At 44.3% G+C, this 14,887-nt stretch overlaps 1 protein-coding gene across 21 annotated transcripts in view; it reads left to right on the plus strand.

Moving 5' to 3' along the window:
• Positions 1–14,887, plus strand: part of TENM4 (teneurin transmembrane protein 4) — a 645,160-nt gene that overhangs the window by 618,633 nt on the left and 11,640 nt on the right. For all 21 annotated transcript variants that reach the window (XM_046902783.1, XM_040646792.2, XM_040646975.2 and 18 more), the window contains 3 exons: positions 926–1,161; positions 7,973–8,269; positions 9,604–11,218. In XM_046902783.1, coding sequence (XP_046758739.1) covers positions 926–1,161; positions 7,973–8,269; positions 9,604–11,218 — 2,148 coding nt within the window. The remainder of the gene's footprint in view (positions 1–925; positions 1,162–7,972; positions 8,270–9,603; positions 11,219–14,887) is intronic.

Genomic DNA, 14,887 nt, shown 5'->3' on the forward strand with positions numbered 1-14,887 from the left:
ATCTGCTGGCCTTTCAGGAGCTAGCTGAGACCAGATGAATGGGAGCTTAGTGCTACTGCTTTCTCTCCAAACATGGGATCTTTGGTTGCCTCCTGGAGGCATTCCCAACTGAAAGGGTTTGGCTGTTGCTGGGGGAGCTGGTTAGCATTAGCTTGCTGTGCAATTTCCTGTCACTTGCAAGATAGTGAATAAGCTGAGAAAAGTAGGTGGCCCCACTTTTTCATATACTGTAGTGAAAATGAGATCTTTGGGATCCAAGAACATGGAAAGTTTTCAGTGGGTCTGTGGTTTAAAACAAATATCTCACCACCCAGAGTTTTAGCAGTGGTCTTTAAGCTAGCCTAGGGGTAGAGGTTTGAGCCCTTCTAAGATATTTTTGCAAGACTTTGAGATGCAAGATATCATCAGAATGAAAGAGATTGTCCATCTCTTTCACCAGTGAAACAACCAATTTGTGAGTAGGAGAGGTGAATCATGGAATAGAAACAAAGAATCATTAAGGTTGGAAATGACCACTAAGATCCCCAAGTACAACCATCAACCCATCCTCACCAAGACCAGTAAACCATGTCCTTCAGTGCCACAGCTACCCTTTTCTTGAAGGCCACCAGGGATGGTGACTTCACCACCTCCCTGGGCAGCCCATGCCAATGCATCACCACTCCTCCTGTGAAGAATTTTTTCCTGGACACAATCCAGGGCCTCAGTCTCTTTCTGATAGTGGGGGGCCAAAAACTGAACACGGTTCTTGAAGTGCAACCTCAACAAGGCTGAGTACAGAGGGATGATTACCTCCCCTGTGAGTGACAGTGCATTTCCTTACAACCAGCAGCAGTGTTAGAGAAGCCTGGAGGAGGAAGAAAGTGAAAGGCTGGGGCTGTATCACCACACAGACATTTTAAAAGATCTCTTTTTCTGTCTTCAGACCAAGTCCGAAACAGCTACTACATTGGTGCTGACGGCTCTCTCAGACTGATGCTGGCCAATGGCATGGAGGTGGCCCTGCAGACCGAACCACATCTGCTGGCTGGCACCGTCAACCCCACCGTGGGCAAGAGGAATGTCACCCTGCCCATTGACAACGGCCTCAACCTTGTGGAGTGGAGGCAGAGGAAGGAGCAAGCAAGGGGGCAGGTCACTGTCTTTGGACGTCGCCTGAGGGTAAGTGTGGGGAGTTTTGGGCTCCACTTCCCATCTCATCAGTCTCCAGCTGCATGACAAAAAGGGACAGGGCTGATTTCTGGTGTCTGCAATAGGGATGTGGCTGCAGGACAGAGGAGTAGCTGTTCATCCTCAGTGATGCAGCCTTTACAGCCTGAATGCATCCTTATGTCTCCTTATGTGCTGACATTTAACCATCACAGACAGTACTTGTGGCTTCCCTGTGAGACCTCTGCATCACTGAGAATGTACCACCTCCTATCAGACACTACAGATCCAAACATCACATCAGGCTGCTCAAGTATGCAAGAGACAATCATAGCCATTAAATATGGCACCAATTAGAACAAGTATTTTCATGGGATCATAGAAAAGTTTGCCTTGGAGGAGACCTTAAAGCCTTACCCCCCCTGCCCCCCCAGTTCCAACTCCTGGCATGGACAGGGACACCCCCCACCAGCTCAGTCTGCCCAGGGCCCCATCCAGCCTGGCCTTGAGCTCCTTCAGGGGTAGAGCATCCACAGCTCTCTGGGCAGCTCTAGTCACCATCCGATGAGCAAAGAATTTTCTCCTAGCATCTAATTTAAATCTTCCCTTTTTTAGTTTAAAGCCATTCCTCCTTGTCCTATTACTAAGAGACCATGTAAAAAGTCAGTCTTCCTCTTGATTATACGCTCCCTTTAGGAACTGGAAGGCTTTTCAACCTGTACTGCAGGCAGTAACATAGACCTTAGCACTGAAAACTTTGTAAGCAGTACTGTTCACTGTGCTGCCTCAGAAAAATCTCAAGATTCCTGACACTTGCTCATCTGTTGAACCTGCTGAAGAGCTGGGCTTGTGTTTTAATTGCTGTTGTTCCCTGAAACGTTATCAATAACTGCAGCCCAGTGGTGCTGTCAGTCATAGAATCATAGAATCGTTAAGGTTGGAAAAGACCTTTAAGATCCCCAAGTCCATCCCCAACCCACCCCCACCATGCCCACTGACCATGTCCCCCACTGCCACATCTACACAGTTCTGGAACACCTCCAGGGATGGTGACCACCACCTCCTTGGGCAGCCCATTCCAAGTCATGGGCTTATTCCTGGGGAGCTGCTTAGTACCTGGCAAATTCAGGTTTAGCGCTGTGCAGTGCTCCCGCTGCCAAAGGACTGCAGCTGTTTATTCACACTCAGGCTTCACAGTAAATATTCATGCTCTGCATTCAGAATATGCATTTCCCAGTCCTTGCTCTGCACCTCTCCCCATTCCCTGCTGCATGACCCCTGCCACCTCGGCGTGACTTTTCACTCACACTTGTCAAGTACCGCTCTTTGCCCTCCCCAGCCCAGGCTCTGCTCTTTTCCCTTTGCATTTACAGCCCCACACACTCACTGCTTTTTGTTATCAGGAGAATAGCTGTGCAGACAGGAGTGAAAGCTGACACTGCTTCATCACTGGGAACTACTGTATGTCTGCAGTTCAGTTGGCATCAATCTTCTTGTTTGAGTTGGGATGGGGTTTTTTGTTTTATATACATACACACACACACACACACACACACACACACACATATATATAAGATTTTATTTTAATAACCAACACAATTACCAGACAAGTCTGTCTCTGGAAGGAGACTTCTCCTATCTGCAGCTGTGTCTCAGCTATTTGGTGTTCAAAGCAGTTTCCCTTCATTTCACAGCAGCTCAGCTGCCCGTGTCGGTTTCATCTTCCAAAATCTTCACTTCACATGCAAACACAGAATGTGTCTTTGTTTTATATTGTGCTGCATTTGGAAAAGCACTTGCAGAACGAATTTTCAGGCTGCTTACTTGGGTCCCAATAAATCTGCCAGCATTTATTCACATTTTGAGCCTTCTGGGGGCTGTCCCTGCTCCTAGCGAAGCAGAAGAGCACCTTACATCATGGAAGGACTCAGTTATGGCTCTGTTCAGGGGTTCAAAGCATCTGAGGATGAAGAGTTTTAAACAGCCTGTCTGTACCTGCATGGCAGCATCTGCACCCCTAAGCCATAAACCTACAAGGTGCTAATTGCTTCCCTGGGGACTGCCCAGCATTTAACATATTCCGTGTCATGTTCTCCTCTCCCCTTGCGCCTGTAATTGCTGCTTTCTCTGGCAAGGGAGAAGCTTAGCAAAGTTCAGTTCAACATGTTTTTGTTCGTCTGGGGAAACTTGAGCGCTTTGTGCCATATGTGAATAAATCACCACTTTCCTTCACCCCACTGTTCCCATAAGACAGCAGTAAAGCCATGGTGCTCCATGGGGAAAGAGCTCACCCAGCAAGGCTGCAGCCCCACGTCTCCCCAGGAGGTCTCTGAGATGGGGAGGGCAGCACATGGTCCCTGCAAATTCACGGAACCATGGAATACCCCAAGTTGGAAAGGACCCACAAGGATCATCGAGTCCAACTCCTGGCTCTACCCATGACCACCCAAAAATCAGACCATGTGTCTGAGAGCACTGTCCAGGCACTCCTTGAGCTCCAGCAGCTCAGCGCCATGCCCACTTCCCCAGGGAACCTGTTCCATGCCCACTGCCCTCTCTTCCTGAAATCCAACCTGAAAGGTGAAGTTCCCCTGCAACCAGAGTCCTCTCAGCTGCCATTGCACACATGCATGCTTTATGAGTTGTGGCCCTTCCTGTCATGTTCGCAGGGGATGGATTGCATGTTGCCATGAGCTGAAACAGCTCCTGGCACAACGAGGCCAATTTCTCAGCTGCCTCCTCAAACCACCACCCTAGGAAATAATATAGTGTGGGTGTTTTTCATGGCAAGAATAAGGCACAAGGCAGGGACTCCTTCATGGATGAAGTGAAGAGAACAGCCCCAATCCCTCTTCCCCACTCTGCAGTGTTGACATGATGTTTCACCTGGCAAGGCAGCAGTTTCAGGTTAGATATTGGGGAAAAAATTCTTCTCAGAAAGAATGGTAATGCACTACCATTGGCTGCCCAGGGAAGTGGTAGAGGTCCCTGGTGATGATCAAGAAAAGGGTAGATGTGGCACTGAGGGACATGGTTTACTGGCTTTGGTGGGGACGGGTTGATGGTTGGTCTGGATGATCTTAGTGGTCCTCTCCAATCGTAATGATTCTATGATCCTGTGAAAGCAGCATAAACATAACAAAGCAGCCCTTTTCTCAGATCCCTCACCTCCTATGAAAAACTGCAATTCTCTGATCCACCCACACAGCAGCAAGGTATCTCTGCTAACTGTCTGGCCCTCCTTAGCCAACAGCAGCAAAGACCCCATCTGCAATGAGCGTTAGATAAACCACTCCAAGGAACTGAGCTCCTTCTTTCCTTTTGCTATTTTTTTTTTAACAAACATTAATTTTTCAATAAGGAAGGATGTAAAAGGATGTAAAATAATAATTCATTGCTTCTGGCAATGAAGCAAATGGGACAGCAAACAGAGACAGAGCTGCTGCCTCAACTGTCTTATTTATTTAATCACTGCACTGTACTTTGGTTCCTTTTTCCCAAGACAGGGTCAACAGTGGCACCAAGACCACATGTCCCAAAGACTCACCAGAACCAATGTGACCAGAGAGGTCTCATGGGATAAGCCACCAACTATTCTTGGTGTGTTCACTAATGAGGACAGTCCTGCATCATCTCCAGAACTTCTGCAAGGAGCTGAGGCTCAGATATGGTCACCCCAATAATTTTATAGCAGTTCTCTGGGGAAATGGCTTTGTAGGCAGCCATTTACCACATGGACGTTGTTGGCTCCTGGAGTTCTCATTGCTGAAGTACCGTTTGCACTCTTCTGCTGAAGGTTGTCACTGCCTTTTTATGAGAAATCTTCCCTTGTTGTGCTCTTGTGTACCCAGGGAGATCAATGCATGCCATTTAATTATAATTTAAGCTGAAGGAGCTCCATAGAAAACATTAAAGAGACCACAGATGTTGGCACGTTTGTATTCCTGCTTTTCCAGAGCAAACTAAGGGATCAAATGGAAGTGCTGTAGAATGTAAATTTGGGGTTACCCACTACAGAGGGAGGTCAAGTACACTATGGGTTAATATTTACTCTCCCTCAGTCCTGTGCTGATCACAGACTTTATCAAATACTCTGAAGGGGCAGAAGCATTTTGCAGAAGCTTTTAAGAGCTCTTACCAGGATGAGGATTCTGAGCTATAGGATGGCACCTTATTTAGCTGCTCACCATAAAACACGCTCGTTGAACTGAAGCCTGCAGCCCTGTCAGAGCTCCTGCAAGAAATTCACTTCTGTTCGAGGCATGCCCTTGAACAAGGATGAAAAGATTTAGCCTCTGTTCAGAGGCTATCTGGCAGTGTCGGGTTCACTTTGCCCATCACCCTGAGGGGTGGATGTTGGCACTGCAACGGAAGAGTTGTGTTGGGAGAGCAGGAGAAAATAAATCATTTAACAAAAAATCATGAAAAAGGAGACTGGTTCCAACTAGCCCTGCAGAAATCCCTTGCCAGAGAGTGGGGAGGGTGGGATGACTTACAGCACCCGTAATGGGATACAGAGGTTTGAGCTGACTTCAAGATCTACCCTGGAACCCGTTGTCACTAAATCATAGGATATCCCAAGCTGGAAGGGACCCATAAGGATCATCAAGTCCAACTTCTGGCTCCACAGAGAACCACTGTTACTTGGTTCTTCCAGTCAGTGCATGGCACTGCTGCTGGCAGAAGTATTAGGGAGGCCACTTCCAGCCCGGATCGCTGCCCAACCCTGCAAGAGCTCTTTCCAGCTCCCTTGGCAGGGACCAGGAGCAGAAGGAGCTGCAGATGCTGGGCTAGAGCTGTTCTGCGAATAGATGGAAGGCAGAGATGTTATTCCTTACTGCTTTTCTTCTCTTTTCTTTTTTCTATTTTTTTTTGCAAGCAATTGCCACTTCTGTTTCTGTATCTACAGCACCAAGCCCCTGTGAGATAGCAAATTGCTCCGTTGCTTACACATGTGCATCTGTACTTAGAGTTTTTATACCTTTTTAATTATTTCCCAGCTTGCTTCTTACAAAGGGCTTTTGGCTGATTTCCTTTCTCCTGCTGCCATTTGCATTCTGTTTTAAACACCGCAGCACATTTAATTGGAGCATTATCTACCTTTCCACATTCCCTCTTTTCTCAAGGCGTACCACCGTTCTATCGCTGTTATTCATAAACTGAAAATAATTTTTCAGTTGCTCCCTCTTACATCATATTTACTCTACCGTTACAGCACGGATTCCTTCTGTCTCAGTTGGCCTCATCCATGGTTTTGCCTCTTCCATCCATGGTTTTGCCTCTTCCCTCTTCCACTCCTGAGACTCCTTTTGACATCTGACTTTGCAGCATGCCCATTCCTCAGGTTTCAGCACTGAAAGCACAGCAGCAGTCCTGCTTTCCCTCTCCCCTTCCTTCAGGTCTCATATGGAATTCAGCACACCACTTCTCCATTGGCTCTACCACAACATTTCTGTTCCTGCTGAGCTCTCAGATACTCCCACATCCCTCAAAGTATAGTGGGAACTCAATATACACCCTCAAGAAATAGCCAGGATCAAAGCTGTACCAGGTCTGAGGGCTGTGCTGGGGTCAGGAGTGTTGCTTCTACCCAGAGCAAGATAAGGCTATTTTCACTTGCCGCCTGAACACCCTGAAGCGACCTAAAAACTGATTTATTGGTAACAGCTGAAGGAAACAGAAGAAAAGAAAAAAAAAAAAGAAAAAGAAAGAAAGAAAGAAAAAAAAGTAAAGGAAACTGAAAAAATTTGGCTGTTGGAATTTGCAATTCACCCAAGAAAATTCTGCACCTTTCTGGAAAAAAAAAAGAGGTTCACCAGCTGAAAAAAGGTTTAGAAGTGGTGGGATGGAGAAGCAGCTGCCTTCACTGGCAAGCTCATACTGGGAACGTGGGGTTTTCATCCTGGTGCAATATTCTGCTGCTGTGGTGATGTGGTTTTATAAGTCTTGCACATGCAGCTAAACATGAGTTTTATTATCAGGTCCTTTTTGTAATGCTGTGCACTACAATCCCTGAATCAAAATGTATTCCTTCTCCTGCCTTTGAAGTAGATACCTTTGATCTTCGGAAATGCAGAGGCAGTGGAGGTAACAGAAGTGTAATTATGCAACACAGAATAACCCCAGGACAATGAAACTAACACTTCAGCTATCGCTGCTCTATGTAACATCTGCTGTGCTCAAAGCCTCCATATTTCATCTCAGGTGGATGCACCTCCAGTGCATGCAGTGAAGTCAGAGAAAAGCTCAACTTTCAACCACAGTGACACAACATTCACTTTTTCTGCTGGTTTTTTTTAAATATTATTTATTTATTTATTTATTTATTTATTTATTTATTTATTTTATGCCCATGAAAGCAAAATTTGTATAATCCCAGATTGCTATACTAAGGGCATGGTTTAGTGGGGAATTATTGGTGATAGGTGGATGGTTGAATGGATGATCTTGGTCTTTTCCACGTGGTGATTCTATGATTCCATGATTCTATTATTTAATTAGCAGAGTATTTTGCAAATATTCCTTGCAACAATTTATCATTACATCTTCTGTAGGTTTATACCACATCTGCTGTATCAGACTTAAGCCTAGGTTTGGGATATGGGCAATATTCCTTCACCATGGTGATGTTACCAAAGTTTTTATGCTTCTGTCCTCACTAGAGTTAAGAATTGTTACTCCAACACTTGGCCTTGAAAATGTTATCCAGAGGCAATAGACACCTGGATAGTCTACAGTGTGATCTGAAGAGGTGTTTGGTGAAACAAGAGCAGTCTTCGTAACTGAATTTCCAGCTTCCTAATTCTCTGTCTCCCTCCTCTAGGTTCACAATAGAAACCTGCTGTCCCTCGACTTCGATCGCGTGACGAGAACAGAGAAAATCTATGATGACCACCGCAAGTTCACGCTGCGCATCCTCTATGACCAGGCAGGGAGGCCCAGCCTCTGGTCGCCCAGCAGCAGACTCAATGGGGTCAATGTGACCTATTCCCCTGGAGGACACATTGCAGGCATTCAGAGGGGCACGATGTCAGAAAGGATGGAGTACGATCAGTCCGGCAGAATTACATCCAGGATCTTTGCTGATGGCAAATCGTGGAGCTACACTTATCTGGAGAAGGTGAGAGTCTTCTTACTGCTCACTGGTGGTGCATTTGGTGGAAATGGGCTTCAGTCCTTTGATTTCAGCTGTGCTGCTTCACATCAGCTAAGTACTGGGCCTTATGGTACAATACTCTTCTGTGTATTCTGCCTACATGAATATAAACATTGGAACTTCAGTGCCAAACTACCAAAGATCTGTTGAAAATAGCGTGAAAAATGCCCCTGAGGGCAGTATTCTTTCCCAGTCACACTGACAGCATGTCTTAATCCTGTAAATCCTGTAGAGCTTTGGCATTTGATTTTTAGGCACAGCATTCTTCTTCCAAGCTAACTGTAATATGAAATATCTTCAGGTGAAGTCAGAGGAGTAAACAGTAGGGACTTCCAGTAGGATTTTCCATGTGAAAACAACTCACACAGTCTGACATTCTCACTTCTTTGGGTAGCCCATTCCTGCTTCATAAGAATTACATGTTATAAAAAGCACCAGGTACAAATTCAGCCAGACTGTTGTAAACACTTTGCAGGGTTTTCTGTAGTCTGCACTTGTAGATTGGCAGGAGACTTAATTTCTTTTGGTATTATTATTCATTGTTACACTACTCAGTGTCCCATAGATCCACTTACTGCATAGCTGGGGCTGATATTTTTATCCATGAGTTTTGTATAGAGCTTATGTCTACATCAGTTTAGGAAACCTCAGTAACATAGCTTCTTAAAAGCAGGAAGTGTTGATTTGCACCTTGCGTTATGCAATCCATGTAGATTGTTATGTGGAAAAAAAAAAAAAAGAGCCTAAGAAATAAGCATAAGCACAGGAGCAGAAGTTTGGTAAGTGAGTAATAGAAGATCATAGAATCATAGAATCATAGAACGGCTTGGGTTGGACGGAACCCCAAGGATCATCAGGTTCCAACTCCTCTGCCATAGATAAGCAAACATGCAGACACAGTGGGTTATTTGGCCATTGGAAGATGTCAGGAGGGTACCTTTTCAAGCACTGCTTGAGTCTCTCTACCAGTTTTATTTAGTTAGTTTGTAAAAGCTAATGATGTGGAGAATTTGAGTAGAGACAGCTACATGGTATTGATTTGAACAGATGAGCATTCTAAACTTAGACCTTCCTCACTGCAATAGCTACTTCTGCCTCTTGTCCACTCCTGTTTGAGGTTATGTGATGAGCCATGCAGCTGCACACATGACAACGTACTGTTTCATCCTGTGGGTGCATGGATTTATCCCACTAGCCCTATTCTCTGAATTGGAGAAATTTTCAGATTTGTGTGGAATTGAGATAGATTTTGCCTGAAAACCAGTATTATAATCTGTTCCTTTCTCCTTCCCACCTAGTCCATGGTGCTGCTCCTTCACAGCCAGAGACAGTACATCTTTGAGTTTGATAAGAATGACCGGTTGTCATCAGTGACCATGCCCAACGTTGCCCGGCAGACTTTAGAAACCATCCGTTCCATTGGTTACTACAGGAACATCTACCGACCCCCAGAAGGCAACGCCTCGGTTATTCAGGATTTCACAGAGGATGAGCAGCTCCTCCACACATTGTACCTGGGGACAGGGAGACGTGTCATCTACAAGTATGGAAAGTTGTCCAAGTTAGCTGAGATGCTATACGACACCACAAAGATCAGTTTCACCTATGATGAAACTGCTGGCATGCTGAAGACAATAAACTTGCAGAATGAAGGGTTCACGTGTACCATCAGATACAGGCAGATAGGACCCCTCATTGATCGACAGATCTTCCGCTTCACTGAGGAAGGCATGGTGAATGCACGCTTTGACTATAATTATGACAACAGTTTTCGGGTGACCAGCATGCAAGCAGTCATCAATGAGACACCTTTACCCATAGATCTCTACAGGTATGATGATGTGTCAGGCAAAACTGAGCAATTTGGTAAATTTGGAGTGATTTACTACGACATCAACCAGATTATCACCACTGCTGTCATGACTCACACGAAACATTTTGATGCCTATGGCAGGATGAAGGAGGTCCAGTATGAGATATTCCGGTCACTCATGTACTGGATGACTGTGCAGTATGACAACATGGGGAGAGTTGTTAAGAAAGAGCTAAAGGTTGGACCTTATGCAAACACAACTCGGTACTCATATGAGTATGATGCTGATGGCCAGCTGCAGACGGTGTCTATCAATGACAAACCACTCTGGCGTTACAGCTACGACCTAAATGGGAACCTCCATTTGTTGAGTCCGGGGAATAGTGCCCGCCTTACTCCCCTCAGGTATGACCTCAGGGATAGGATTACTAGACTCGGGGATGTGCAGTACAAGATGGATGAAGATGGCTTCCTGAAACAAAGAGGCAATGACGTTTTTGAGTACAACTCAGCTGGTCTGCTCATCAAAGCCTACAACAAAGCCAGTGGCTGGAGTGTAAAGTACCGCTATGATGGCCTAGGAAGGAGAGTCTCTAGCAAAACCAGCCATGGCCATCACTTGCAGTTCTTCTATGCAGACCTGACCAACCCAACCAAGGTCACCCATCTGTACAACCACTCAAGCTCAGAGATCACCTCCTTGTATTATGATCTCCAAGGCCACCTGTTTGCAATGGAGCTCAGCAGTGGTGATGAATTTTACATAGCCTGTGATAACATTGGCACTCCTCTGGCTGTCTTCAGTGGGACTGGCTTAATGATTAAGCAGATACTATACACAGCATATGGGGAGATCTATATGGACACCAATCCCAACTTTCAGCTCATCATTGGCTACCATGGAGGACTGTATGATCCCCTCACAAAGCTCATCCACATGGGACGGAGAGACTATGATGTGCTGGCAGGTCGGTGGACAAGTCCAGACCATGATATGTGGAAGCACCTGAGTAGCAATAACATCATGCCTTTCAACCTGTATATGTTCAAAAACAATAATCCCATCAGCAACTCTCAGGATATCAAATGCTACATGACAGGTAAGACATTTGAATTAATTAATGTGATCACAAACTGTTCTCCAGCTTGCCATTGGTGAATAGGATTCTCTCTTGGTATCCCTGTCACCATGAGTTTTTCCAGTGTTCAGCATAATGGACACAAGCTTTTCTTTGCCAGTTGACCCCTGTGTCAGAGAGTAGTTGAGGGCATGTTTAATTCATTAGTGTAAACAGAGATTGTAATTTCCAAATCTGTTTCCTTTTCTCTTTCTTGGTGTTTAGTATCTTTACATTGCTTCCAGTTGTTTATTCCCTCAGATATCCCAAGTTTAGCATACAATTAATATCCTGATAACCTTACTCTTTGTAGAGGGCCGGCTCTGTTTACACAGTTTTGCCTAGAGATTTATTTACAACTAAACAAATGGCATGCAGATTTGTTTTAGCAAAATGGCAGCAGCGACTTTAAACCTTTTTTTATAGTCATCCATTTCAGAGCACACAACAGTAACCATGTAGTTCAAAGCTAATCTGCCCCATGGAATTAACAGTTTCTGTTTAAAGTCAATAAAAAACGGGTGCTTTAGACTTTAAGGCCAGATCTTAGGGCATGCCAACCCAACAGCTTGACATAACCTCTGAGCTGCTTCCCCAGGGACTTCATAAAATGGCACAAATATGAACTGTAGGTGTTTTTTATACAGAAAATCATTCTGTAGGTTAAATGTCCATCCTATACTCACACTTTCTGCAACACTGCAGTAATGTTTTAGAAAACTATTTTGTTGGGACTTTTTTTTCCATACATTCCCCATTGGAAAATGAGGTGACAGTCACAAATCAAATGTGCACAGCTCTTAAGGAGATACAGTTAATTGTTAGATGATCTTGCTGTGTCTATCACAACTTTTCCATATGCAACAAGAATATTTGCATTTCCCTAAGTTATGATATTGGCTTAATAGCAAAAAAAAATGTTACAAAGTAAAAACCCTGTGTTGTTTTATTCACTTGTTTTTCCAGCCATTAGCATCCGTGCTTTCAGGTTCTTCTGCAATAATCATAAGGATTAGATTGTTATTTTTTTAAGTGAAATGCTGTTTTCTCCAGAGCTACGAAGATGATGCCATGAGGAAAGCAAAATCTGCCAAAAGATGCAGACTAAAATGCTGTGTGTTGGCCTCACTGATAATTAAATATGGCATAATTAAATTTTGAAATATTTTTTCCTATCAAGAAAAAGCTCATTTGTCAGAGTGGAGTTTGTTGATGAGAGAGGGTTGAGCTTCAGAGATTTCTCAGCAGAAATGTTTCTCACAGCTCTTGAAATTGTCTAAATGACAAATGCCAAAATAATCTGAAAGAAAAATTCCATTTTGATTTTCAGCCTTTCCAAACCTGGTTGGTACAGAATAATAGAATAGAAAAAGGAGTCAAAATCCAAATGAAAGGTCTCAATATGAAATTCTCATCTTGAACTACTCTTGTATTTGAACAGTCACTTCATGACATATTTTATTTTCCTGTTCTAGTTCAGACAGGACAACATTTCAAATGCTCTCTTGGAACAGGCAGTTTCCCACCCAGCTGTAATGATAACAGCAAGATGCTCAAATCCAATACATTAAGATTTCATACACAGAATAATTTTTTCCATTGTCTTAAAAGTTCTTTTTTTTTTTTGTAGTGTTTAAGGAATTCAGAGCCCAAATACATGTTTTAAGTTTCTTCTCCCTCATGAGCATTGAATCATAGAATCATGGAATCATAGAATCACAGAATCATAGAATCATAGAATGGCCTGGGTTGAAAAGGACCACAATGATCATCGAGTTGCAACCCCCCTGCTATGTGCAGGGCCGCCAACCACCAGACCAGGCTGCCCAGAGCCACATCCAGCCTGGCCTTGAATGCCTCCAGGGATGGGGCATCCACAGCCTCCTTGGGCAACCTGTTCCAGTATGTCACCACCCTCTGGGTGAAAAACTTCCTCCTAATATCTAACCTAAACCTCCCCTGTCTTGGTTTATAACCATTCCCCCTTGTCCTATCACTATCCATCCTCATAAACAGCCCTTCCCCCTCCTGTTTATATGCTCCCTTCAAATACTGGAAGGCCGCAATGTGGTCTCCTCAGTGCCTTCTCCAAGCATGGAACAAACAGGTCAAGATTTGAGATGAGCGCAGTGGTGCTTGGCTGCTGTCTGCCACTTCTTCTTATGGTTGGCCTGGATGATCTCACTGATCTTTCCACCATTAATGATTCTTTCTGCTGAAGCTCTCTGGCTCCCAATGGACAGGAGCAGCTATGGCAGTATCCTTGTCATCATGGCCACACCTGACTGGGGCACGGGGAGCCTCTCTCTGTTCCGCTGCCCATAGGGAAGCTTGGCTCCCAGGGCACAGCCAAACACCACATGCTTTGCTCTCCAAATGTGAGGTTTCTGAGCCCATGGGTACAAATGAGAGACGCATGGAGGGAAGAGCAGGAGAAGCAGGTATTTATGTTTTGAGAGGCCCATTGTTAAACATGAGTATTTTAGTGATTGTACACTTCATGGCACAGAGCTTTACTGCCAGTTTCAGCAATCCTGATGGATTGAACTGACATTTCCATTACTTGTGTCTGCATTAAGCACTCTTTTTCTTTGCCCTCAAATGAATTTACTGTGAAATGTGTTGGCAGGGTTACTGTAGCTGAAAAATACTATGTGATGTGAAATGTACTTTTCTGTCAAAAAAGTTGTCACTGCTTCTTGGCAAATTAATATTTTCCCCTCTATTTTCTCAGCTCCACACCTTCCTGATATGGTGGGTTTTTTGTTTTGGGTTTTATTTTTGTTCTGGGCATTCCAACACCTCTTCCCGAAAAGAACAAGCTCCTGTTTGCAAATGTTTTGAGAGTCAGCTTTCTGAGAAGCATCAAAAAAAAAAAAAAGCCTGTCTTGAGCCCTTCCAGACATGCTATGCACTCTTCTGCTGCTCAGCATCCCTGTTCTGTGTCCTTTTTAACATTTGTGAAGTGCTTGGAAAATGATTCCTGCACCAGTGCCGACCTTCACAGTTTTACTTTGTTCTCCTGACCACCTGGTCTGCAATATGGACATCAAAGGTCTTCGTTTCACATGAGAAGGGGTTGGAAGCAGGCTGGCTTAGTGCTAAGCAAAAAAATAATCAAACGAGCCTTTAATTTCTTTCCCTCCCCCCAGCCCCTCTGTTTCAAAGGCACTCCAAAAACAATCTGTACAGAGAGTGAACAGAAGTGTTTTTATTACAGAGATCCTCCTCCTTCCACATGGATTGTTGCAAGGGCTTTTTGGACATCTGCCCAACCCCAACATTTTGGCCTGTAAGAAAACAAGCAACAGATAGTGTGATTGTTTGGCTCCTGGTTCTCCAGTCATCTGGAATTGCCTTATTTGCCATTTGCATCCATAATTTCTTTTCCGACCAGTTCTTCAAAACATTCATTTAGGCTCAGGGGGGACAAAGAAAAAATATTCAAAGATGCATATTTGATTCTTTAATTTGATCCCTTTTACAGACTCTTTTCAGCAATGTTTATTCAGCTTAGCAAAATGAAAAACAAGCCCCTTGCACTCCAGCTTGGAACAGAGCAATCACTAACATCCCGGTAACACACAAAACATGTAAGACCCCTGGGAGCTGATATTAAACTTTACCCCCATACCTCTCTCCTTCTTGCAA

This window comes from Gallus gallus, chromosome 1 (assembly GCF_016699485.2).
Source record: "Gallus gallus isolate bGalGal1 chromosome 1, bGalGal1.mat.broiler.GRCg7b, whole genome shotgun sequence".
NCBI lineage: Eukaryota > Metazoa > Chordata > Aves > Galliformes > Phasianidae > Gallus > Gallus gallus.